The sequence below is a fragment of the Trichomycterus rosablanca genome, chromosome 14 (genome assembly GCF_030014385.1).
Source record: "Trichomycterus rosablanca isolate fTriRos1 chromosome 14, fTriRos1.hap1, whole genome shotgun sequence".
NCBI lineage: Eukaryota > Metazoa > Chordata > Actinopteri > Siluriformes > Trichomycteridae > Trichomycterus > Trichomycterus rosablanca.
The window spans coordinates 31,625,213-31,636,902 of record NC_086001.1 but is presented as its reverse complement, the minus strand read 5'-3'; the positions used below and the strand labels follow the sequence as shown (position 1 = coordinate 31,636,902).

Sequence of the window (11,690 nt, the reverse complement as noted above, 5' to 3'; positions counted from 1 at the left end):
TGGTACTGTGGGACTATACTGTAATTTATGTAATCCCATGCTTCTTGCCTTTGCATTGCCAATCCATCCAAAACTTTTATAATTTGTCTTATTGTGTTCCCAGCAATTTCTTATTATATTCTTGGCAGGATGTGTATCCCATTGTCCCTGTAGATTAGCCCAGTATGTCATCATTAGCTTAATTCTTATTCTTTCTCCCATTTCCACTTGCATTGCTGCTAATGGGGATGTTTTGAATGACCCACTACATATTCGCAACGCCTGGGCTTGTAATGTGTCTAGTTGCTTAAGGTTTGACTCTGCTGCTGACATATAAGCTACACATCCGTAATCAAAAACTGTTCTCATGAGTGCTTCATAAATATTTTGCATTGATTTTCTACTTGCTCCCCAGTCCTGTCCTGACATACATTGTAGTATGTTAATGATCTTTTTACATTTATTTTTAACTTTCTCTAAATGAATGTGCCATGGTAATTTTTCATCAAACCAGACTCCAAGAAATCTAATAGCCTTTACTTGCTGAAGAGGTTGTTCATATATTTTGAGATTGGTGTAATTTTGTGTTTTTCTGAGAAGCATTCTCCACTGTATGCTTTCTGGAATGTTCTGTTCCTACTCTTACTTGTATTTCTCTGTTATATAAGAAGTCCAAAACCCAATTATATATATTTCCACCAATTCCCAGTAATTTTAATTTAATAAGTACTCCCTCTTTCCAAAGCATGTGATTGGCAACTAATCAACCGTATGGCATTTCAGCGTTTACTGTATGAAAGCTAGGTTTTACCACCACATGGCCTCCCGAGAACGCCCGATCTCGGAAGCTAAGCAGGGTCGGGCCTGGTTAGTATTTGGATGGGAGACCGCCTGGGAATACCAGGTGATGGAAGCTTTTATCCACACACACCCACCTTCACTCCAAACCTCCTGTTACACACTGACCCAGCGGCTTTTTCTTCATCAAAGCTACACAATGGGTGTGTTGGAAAAGCTAGCTCTCTCTCTACATAGGCAGCATTTTACGTCATCCTGTGCGCGCTCCCGAGAAGGAGGCTGTTCGAAATCCTAGATGCCTTAATACCCTCAGTACTGAGGCATCTTAATATTTCAATGTTATTTTGACTCAGAAACGAGTGAGCATCCAACGCTGCCTTGGTGATTAAGGCAATCCCAGAATTCATTGCGGGTCGGTGCTCTTCTCTCACAGAAAAATAAACATGGCTGACGGTGTGGAGAAATGAGTTATTTTCAAATGTAAATAAAATATTACTGATTTTTAACTTGTATAAACTTGTACCACGTGTTTTTATTTGCAAGTTCAGGCTTGTCAGGAAATGTAACCGTTATCGGTACATGAAGGGAGGCTATATTGACATGTTAGCGTGCTGTGCTACCTCAATCCATTGGTTTTAATGGCAAGATGCTTAATGCTAAACCCGATGGAATCGTTGTCTAAGTAGCGCGTTCGAATAACCTGCCTTATAAGTCATTGACTTATTAGAATCCTCTCTACTGAGGCAGCTGCCTGTGTAGACAGTAAGACAGCAAGGCAGCTCACTAGGTTTGCAAACACACACATTGAGACAAAGATCAGCTCATACTTTCATTCTTACTACAGTAAAACACATTCAACTGACTTTTAAAGTGAAGTTGAAAATGTTGTACAGAACTCGTTGCCATCTAGTGGTGCTAGAAATAAATTACAGCTTGTTGCTTGGGTACAGATTTGTGACTTTATTATTATTTCATTTGTATAATATATAAACATTAGAAAGTGTTTATGGCTCTTCTGTCCCAAGTGTTTCTGTAAACCTGCAATGGCGATTGAAAATAATTGAAATAATGGCATGTTTGGAGTTGAACAGCAGACCTTTAGAGAGGACTACAGTCAGTCCTAGACGTTCTTCCAAACAGTTCCTCTAATGTCATGTTTAGTTCTCCAACATGCTTCTCTAACTCTGTTCTTTCTTTCTTCTACCTTTTACAATCTGATCATCTGATAATCTCAGTTTGATTCCTGTGTATTACAGTGTTTACAGAGTCCAGAAACAACTTCTCTCCAGTGTGAATGCGCTGGTGTAATTTGAGATGACAATGTTGATTAAAACTCTGAGATTCAAACTGAGATCACTGATACGGTTTCTCTCCACTGTGAATGCGTTGGTGTATTAACTCTATTCTGCCACCTTTATACGCCCTGCATAAACTGGCAGATAGATAACTCCTCCACCAATCACCACGCTGTAGAAGATGTTTAGTTCAACTCTGTTTAATAAGTATTAAATTAAATTTTTATTAAAATTTATTAAATTATTAAGTAAAAACAACACGTTTATAAACTTCAGCACATCAAGACATGAATATCAAATAATATTTAAATTTAAAGTCCATATGCATATTATTCCAAGTTATGCATTTCAATACTAATAAGCCAACATGTGCAAATTCATTTAACTTAATGCATCATGAGCTAACCTGATTCAAACATGTAATACAAAATCAACTAATACTCTTAATAAACATAAATTAAAACATCATTAATGAATCGCTTCAATTAGCGAACCACTACTATGAATCATCATCAGTTACCAAACGACTCTTAAACAAACAGTAAACATTTACCACATGAACTGTATTAACAGCACAAACTCTGTTGATTAAAACTCCTCCCACACTGTGAGCACTGATGAGAGCTGCGTCCAGAATCGCATACTTGTATACTCAATAGTACGCGAGAGCAGTACGCGAGAGTGGTTAGTATGTCTGAATACTCAGTATACATAAAAAGGTACGCGGGAAGTACCCGGATGACCTACTTCTTGGGCAGCCATGTTCGAGTATGCAACCCATAATGTATCCCATAATGCAACTGTAGCTGCAAAGCGGAAGAGAAAACAAGAAATTGGGGAGAAGGAGGAGTCCTCTGTTTACAAGTTTAAGTAAGATAAACAAAATAAAAATGTTATTATTGTGTACAACCCTAAATAACGTTATGATTAGCGCAAAAAGACGATAAATATCCAAAAATTTGGCAAGTGGGGCTTGTCTGTAACTATGGTGGTCTGTAACCATAGCGATATTACGTCATCACGTCATCACTTGACATTAGTAAGATGGCAGATGTAGTAGGGGTGTTGTTACTTCTGTACTGAAAGTGCTGCGTACTTCCTCCAATCTAGTACAGACTCTGTTAGTATGCGATTCCGGATGAAGATAATGTTTCTCTCCAGTGTGAATGCGCTGGTGTATTTTAAGCTCACTCTTTACAGTATATTAAAACTCTTTCCACACTGTAAGCACTGATACGGTTTCTATCCAGTGTGAATGCGCTGGTGGATTTTGAGACTAGACTGTGTATAAAAATTCTTCCCACACTGTAAGCACTGATATGGTTTCTCTCCACGGTGAACGCACAAGTGTATTTTAAGCTCACTCTTTGCATTAAAACTCTTCCCACACTGTGAGCACTGAAACGGTTTCTCTCCAGTGTGAATGCGCTGGTGTCTTTTGAGAGAACTCTGTTGATTAAAACTCTTCCCACACTGTGAGCACTGATACGGTTTCTCTCCAGTGTGAATGCGCTGGTGTGTTTTGAGATCACTCTGTCCATTAAAACTCTTTCCACACTGTGAGCACTGATATGGTTTCTCTCCAGTGTGAATGTGCTGGTGTTTTTTGAGATTATTCTGTTGAATAAAACTCTTTCCACACTGTGAGCACGGATACGGTTTCTCTCCAATGTGAATGCGCTGGTGTATTTTGAGATCACTCTGTTGAATAAAACTCTTTCCACACTGTGAGCACGGATACGGTTTCTCTCCAATGTGAATGCGCTGGTGTATTTTGAGATCACTCTGTCTATTAAAACTCTTTCCACATTGTGAGCACTGATACGGGTTCTCTCCAGTGTGAATGTGCTGGTGTGTTTTGAGATTAATCTGTTGAATAAAACTTTTTCCACAGTGTGAACACTGATATGGTTTCTCTCCAGTGTGAATGCGCTGGTGTCTTTTGAGATTAATCTGTTGAATAAAACTTTTTCCACATTCTAAGCACTTATACGGTTTCTCTCCAGTGTGAATGCGCTGGTGTTTATTGAGAGATTCCTGTGTGTTAAAACTCTTCTCACACTGTGAGCACTGATAAGGTTTTACTCCAGTGTGAATGCGCTGGTGTATTTTGAGATTACCCTGTATATTAAAACTCTTTCCACATTGTGAGCACTGATACGGTTTCTCTCCAGTGTGAATGTGCTTGTGCCTTCTGAGAACACTCTGACGACTAAAACTCTTCCCACACTGTGAGCACTGATACGGTTTCTCTCATGTGTGAATGCGCTGGTGTATTTTGAGAGCACTCTGGTGCTGAAGCTCTTCCCACACTGTGAGCAGACGTTTCCTTCTTCCTGTGTGGGACTGAGAGAGGTGTTAATGCTGACAGTACCAGAGGACGTTTGCTGATTACTGGAGCTTCTGGTGGGCGTCAGATCCTCATGTTCAGTCTTAATCTTCACCAGAGTCTCATATTTATCATGGTTGCAGCTCTTGATGTGATTGTGGAGCTGATTTTGGGTTGTAGAGGAACGTGGACACGAGGAGCAGCAGAAATCCTTGTTCAGTTCTGAAGCAGAAAATAATCAAATACATTTATAACAATATAAATAATCAAATACATTTATAACATTATAAATAATCAAATACATTTATAACATTATAAATAATCAAATACATTTATAACATTATAAATAATCAAACACACTTATAACATTATAAATAATCAAATACATTTATACCATTATAAATAATCAAATACATTTATACCATTATAAATAATCAAATACATTTATAACAATATAAATAATCAAATACATTTATACCATTATAAATAATCAAATACATTCATAACATTATAAATAATAAAATACATTTATAACATTATAAATAATCAAATACATTTACAACATTATAAATAATAATATACATTTATAACATCATAAATAATCAAATACATTTATAACATTATAAATAATAATATACATTTATAACATTATAAATAATCAAATACATTTATAACATTATAAATAATCAAATACATTTATAACATTATAAATAATCAAATACATTAATAACATTATAAATAATCAAATACATTTATAACATTATAAATAATCAAATATATTTATATAATTATAAATAATCAAATACATTTATAACATTATAAATAATAATATACATTTATAACATTATAAATAATCAAATACATTTATAACATTATAAATAATCAAATACATTTATAACATTATAAATAATCAAATACATTTATAACATTATAAATAATCAAATACATTTATAACATTATAAATAATCAAATACATTTATAACATTATAAATAATAATATACATTTATAACATTATAAATAATCAAATACATTTATAACATTATAAATAATCAAATACATTTATAACATTATAAATAATCAAATACATTCATAACATTATAAATAATCAAATACATTTATAACATTATAAATAATCAAATACATTCATAACATTATAAATAATCAAATACATTTATAACATTATAAATAATCAAATACATTTATAACATTATAAATAATCAAATATATTTATAATATTATAAATAATTAAATACATTTATAACATTATAAATAATAATATACATTTATAACATTATAAATAATCAAATACATTTATAACATTATAAATAATCAAATACATTTATAACATTATAAATAATCAAATACATTTATAACAGTATAAATAATAAAATACATTTATAACATTATAAATAATAAATACTGTTAGTAATTGTTAAACTGAGATCTGATGCTAAAGTCCTGTAACGTGATTCATCCTGCATTCATCATTTCCTGCTCACACTGATCTGCATGAGCACAATACAAGCTTTCACTGTATGATGCTTCATCCCAGGTTCCTCTGATTCTATTCAATCCAAATCTTATTTTACTCAAGATAAAAAATATCTTACTCAGTTCATCTTTATCTTCAGGTTCTTCCTTCTTCACAGGCTTCATCTGGAAACCTCCACACTGTTGGTCCTCTGGGGTGAGGTGTTCCTCAGAGGTGACGTGTTCCACAGGGATTGAGGTTCCTTCACCTGAAATTCATCAATATGTGAAGAAGAAACTCAACAACTGGAGGAAACTGAAGGTTGTGGGTTTAGTTACCACAAATAAATACTACTTACATTTAATCCAGACTGGAGTGTATCAGCACTTCTCCACAGTATTATTAAAAGATCTGACAGGCAGACGGACAGATAGACAAATGTACTTTATTCCCTATTAAAGAGAAATCCAGGAATACTCTTTCAGACTGTTTTAACTGTTTATTTTTAATGCTGTGAGGCTGTAAACAGAGTGAAAATGTTGAAACTATTGTGGGACTGAGCAGCATCAGGCAGAAAAGACTTCTAATATAACATTTTGGGTTGGTTTCACAGACAGGGATTAAGCCTAGTCCTAGACTACACAGCATTTTGAATGGAGATTCTCTATTTAAAGCTAAATGTAGTCCTGGACTATAAGCCTTAATCCCTGTCTGGGAAACAACCCTTTGAGTTTGGTGGAAGTGGTTTTGTGGCCCAAAGTGAAATGATTAAGTCTGATGTTCTTTACATCTAGTTTCTCATCCACTCCCAATAACAGTGCTGTACTAATACTTTTAACTTTTACTATAAACCTGTAAAACAACCTGTAAACAAAGCTACAAGAACTCGCTGTTTCTATCAAACATTAAAAACTGTAAACAAAGTAAATGTGACGTGTTTATATAAAAATGTTAGATTTAATAAAGAATAAACTCTAAATCTGTTAAAGTTTTGAGGAGTTAAAGCTCCTCAAATCCTCACAGTGATGTTTTATTATAAACTCTAATTTTATTATTAATTAGAATGTAGTTAATTAAATATAAGGGTTATAATTAAATACTATTTACTTACAGATGAGGCTCTACAGTACAAACAGCAGCTTCTTGTTCTTCTTTCTTGTTTTCTGTAACAAAGTAATGTAACGCATTACAGTTAAATCCACAAAGTTGAATCAGTTCATCAATACTTAAGAGAAACGTTTCGTCACTCAATCCGAATGACTTCTTCAGTCTGAGCTGGTGGTGAAGAACCCCAACCTTATATGCAGTTGATTTGCATAACGACCGATCACCGCCCATTGCACAACAATGGAACTGGTGATCAGCATGGCTGGATTACTGACCGGGCCAGTGGGGCCAGCGCCCAGGGGCCCTTGAGGTCAGGGGGCCCCGGGGGGGCCCTGGCCCAAAACATTTTGCGATGCCTATCAACATTTATGATACAACATATTTTTATTTCCGAGGGCCCTCCATTTTAAGGATCCTCTGACTATTAGGGACTTCGACCCCAGGGCCTCTTGGGGGGCCTAGCCATGCTTTTGGGGCCCCTAGCCATGCTTTTGGGCCCTAGCCAAATTACTTTTCTGTTATAGTTGACTCCACTCCAGACCTTGCTCATGTGGACCAACTTACTTTAATTTTCAGGTTTGTTAATAATGACGGACATGTAGTTGAGCGTTTTCTAGCTTTTGAGCCTATTGAAAACCATAGTGGGGACAGTTTGGCAGAGTGTGTCGTTGCTATGGTGGAGAATCTGGGCCTAGACTTATCCAACTGTAGGGGCCAGTCATATGATAATGCAAGTAACATGTGGGGAAAGTACAATGGAGTCCAAGCTCATCTTAAACAAAGAAACCCTTTGATTTGTTATGTCCCCTGTGCAGCACATTCACTGAATTTAGTTGGTGTCAATGCTGTTGACAGTAGCCCAGAAGCTGGACGTTTTTTTGACTTTGTACAGGCAATGTACACATTTTGTGCATCATCAACACACAGGTGAGGAAAGGTTTTCCGTGATACTGATATCAAACTCACACTGAAATCACTGTCAGGTACTCGATGGAGCGCACGAGCTGAGTCAACTAAGGCTCTTTGGAAATATTATGCACAACTGAGAGAGGCATTGAATGATATGTCTAAAGATATGGAGGAGAAATGTGTAACTCGAAGTGAAGCCTCTGCACTCTGTGACAAATTGGACACGTTGGAGATGGCCTTCATGGCATACTTCTGGGACACAATACTACAGAGGTTCCAAGCCACAAGCCTGCAGCTGCAGAAGCATGATATTGACATGTGTACAGCTACACAACTTCTCTTGTCTTTACGAGACTTTGTAGCAGCACAGAGAGATAACTTTGAGGTGTTTGAAGGGGCAGCTTTAAATGTCACCACTGCTGTCTCCCAAGAGTACAGGCATGACCTCCAGCGTACAAAGAAGCGCAAAATTATGTCTGATGATAGTGCAGAGCCAGGTGTAGCATTTAACGGAAAGGACAAGTTTCGGATCGAAACTTTCAATGTTGTCATTGACAAACTTGTGTCCTGTCTCAACCACAGTTTGAATGCATACACACACTTAACTGAGCTATTTGATGTTCTTTTCATGCCTGACAATATGTCCAACAGTGAGCTCACTTTAAAGGCTAACTCACTCGCTGCAGCATATCCTTTAGATCTGAACATGAGCCTGGCAGATGAATTGATACAATACAAATCATTCATAACAGAAAAAGAAAAATGTCCTAGTAAAATGCTCAAAACCATGATAAATTTGAATTTACAGTCAACCTTTCCAAATGTCTACATAGCACTTAGACTTTTTTTGACTGTGCCTATCACAAATTGTGAAGGGGAGCGTTCATTCTCCAAACTGGCTCGTATTAAGAATGAACTCAGGATTAGGATGCGCCAAAACCGCCTGAACTCACTGTCACTTCTGGCCATTGAATCAGATTTGGTCAGACAGCTTAATTTTGATGAATTAGTGGATGACTTTGCAAGAAAGAAGAGTAGAAAGAAACTTGTGTTAGGGTTAGTTATTGACAGGTTGTTTAATGTATTAATTTATTTATGTTTTTGGTGGGGGGTGTGTGAGGGCGCGCGTGGTGGGGGTGTGGGGGGGGGGGGGGGGGGCCCGGGGTGTAACTCACTCAGGATGGTAATGAACAGTGACCCGGTCCAGGTCGAGGTGAGCCGGTATCTGCGTGAACTTACAGAATGTTTGTCGCCCTCACTCTCCTCGTTCCCCGAATCTTTCTGGTTTCTCTCCTCGGCTCTGACGTCTTCATCTCCGTAACTGGCTGACACCAGACCACCCAGAACTTCTGCAGAACACAAACCAGTAACACCAGTCAGTTCTTACTTATGATCCTACACGTGTCTGATATTAAACACAACGACTCAAAAATCTACAGAAGTGCAATAAAATAAAGAGTGGAGAGGTCAGCTCCATTTAGTTCTGTTCTGTTTACATCAGTTCTGTTCAGCTCTGTTTTCTCAGCACTGTTCTGTTCTTCTAATCAGTTCTGTTCTGTTTAACTCTGTTCTGTCCAGGCCAGTTCTGTTCAGTTCTGTGTAGTTCTGCTCAGCTCTGTTCTGTTTAGGTCAGCTCGGTTCTGTTCTGTCCAGGTCAGTTCTGTAATGTTCTGTTCAACTCTGTTCTTTTTTCTGTTCTGTTTAACTCTGTTCTGTTCACCTCTGTTTTCTCAGCACTGTTCTGTTCTTCTCATCAGTTTTGTTGTGTTTAACTCTGTTCTGTTCTGTTCCGTTTAGGTCAGCTCGGTTCTGTTCTTATCAGTGGTGTTCAGTTATTTTTTTCTGTTCTGTTCAGGTCAGCTTTATTCTGTTCAGATTTGTGCTGTGCTTATCATCAGTTCTTTTTTTTTTTTTCTTTTTTTTTTCCATTCTGTTCAGCTGTTCTTTTCAGCTCTGTTCTGTTTAACTCTGTTCTTTTCTGTTCTGTTCAGACATAGCCAGTCATGTCTGTATGTAGAAGCCAGACAGGCTGATAGCACAGCTGGGGATTTGAACGCTGTATCGCAGCAGTATTGGGCTGGCGTTATTTACCACTGCACCATCCAGGCTCCTTGTTAGATTATATTTCTGCACAGCATTGTATTTTTATTACAATAGGCGTAGGCCCTGGGTCCTGGGGCTCAATGTGACCTGTGATTTCAGTCATTTCATTTGTTCTTTTTCTCTTTGACTAATTTTCACAGATCTGAGCAGGACTGATTACAGCCGGTGATGTCTCAGTGCCCATATAAACAGGGCTAGTTTGACCTCACATCTCCAGGCACATGGAACAGTGGTCTCTTACCAAGATCAGAAAGAAAACTTGAACTGTCACCTCCTGCTGAGAGGAAATTCATCCTTAAAGGCTGCAGTACAGAAAGAGGTCTAAAGAAACATTATTAATACATTAAACGCTATTTTTGTGTAAATTCCGCAGGTTCTTCTTAACATTTCATACTAAAAGATCAGTAAGAACTGAACACTTTACCCTGCTGCTGCTTTACTGATCAGTACATCACACCAGCACACGCATAAATAATTATTTAAACAATAAAAAAAGATCCGTTTTATACCCTGTAGTAAATATAAAATGAATTTTAATTTAACAATAAACACAGACTGTGTGGAACACTGTTAGCTACCTGAGGCTAACCACAGCATCTACAGACATCATTAGAAGTGGTGTTTCTAATTATTAAAGCGGATTAAACAGCATCAGACCTTTTCTAACATTAATAATAAATATCAAACATAAGCATTATACCGTTCTGATCAGTTTCAGGATCTGAATCCTGTTAAAATAAGGCTTTTATGGAATATTCTCCACCAGTTGAGCTCGGTTGAGCCCAGGAGAAGACAAAGGCACAGAGACAGACACAGCTGAGCACCAAAAATCTTCTGACTTTATTTGGGGAATAAACAAGAATAAATAGCTAAGGAAAAGGGGGTGTTGGTAGACAATAAAAGCAGGCAGCTGTTGTACAAGGTGTGAATACTTTCAGGATGTGGAAGTAACATTTTTAGTTTTGGGTTCCCCTCTTGCTTCTTTCCAGAGTAGAAGGGGAGTTGAAATTCCATTGGTTACTGTTTTGGACACTTCTTGACTCGTGAAGCATGAATCCAGTGTGGCTGGGAATCCGTGAGGATGCCTGTGCAGGTGAAAGCCAGGACAGTAGTCGGGGGTCCGTACGCTGCCTCGCCAACCTTCCTGGGTTTCAGAGATTTTACTAGCACTGTCTCACCAGGCTCAAACGGATGAGTAGGGAGCTCTGCAGGTAATGGGAGAGACAGAGACACTTTAGATTGTATTTCAACAAGCTTATCCACAAGTTTCGCTGCATAATCAGATGTTAGCATCTCCAAATCACCAGAAGAGTGTAAGTGGTTAGTTTTGTTAGTATTGTTAGTCCTCACCAACATAGGACACGGGTATGGCTTGCCAAAAATTACCTCAAATGGAGAGAGCCTTGTGGTGGCACTAGGGGACATCCTGATTTCCGCTAGTACCGCTGGTAGTAATTTAACCCAATTGTTCTTACCTGTTTCCAGCATGGCTTTGGCTTTCTGTCTTTCAGAGTTCGGTTCATCCTTTCAACAACACCTGAGGACTGTGGGTGGTACGGTATATGAAAGTGCCAGTTGATCTGTAGGTACTTACAAAGTTTGTTCGTAAGCCTTGAAACAAAACTTGGACCTTGATCGCTGTCTATAGAGATAGGTAAACCATATCTAGGGAATATCTCTTGAGACAAGATCTTTACC

The 11,690-nt window shown here is 37.4% G+C and overlaps 1 protein-coding gene across 1 annotated transcript in view; it reads right to left on the bottom strand.

Annotated features, from left to right (window-relative positions):
- The window catches only part of LOC134326294 (zinc finger protein 345-like), an 88,150-nt gene extending 76,670 nt beyond the window's left edge, over positions 1–11,480 (bottom strand). The window contains exons 1-5 of the mRNA XM_063008454.1: positions 11,468–11,480; positions 11,014–11,197; positions 10,234–10,313; positions 9,129–9,238; positions 3,472–4,172 (exon numbers count right to left, since the gene is read on the bottom strand). Of these exons, the coding sequence (XP_062864524.1) occupies positions 3,472–4,172; positions 9,129–9,238; positions 10,234–10,313; positions 11,014–11,197; positions 11,468–11,480 (1,088 nt within the window). The remainder of the gene's footprint in view (positions 1–3,471; positions 4,173–9,128; positions 9,239–10,233; positions 10,314–11,013; positions 11,198–11,467) is intronic.
- Between the last annotated feature and the right edge of the window lie 210 nt (positions 11,481–11,690).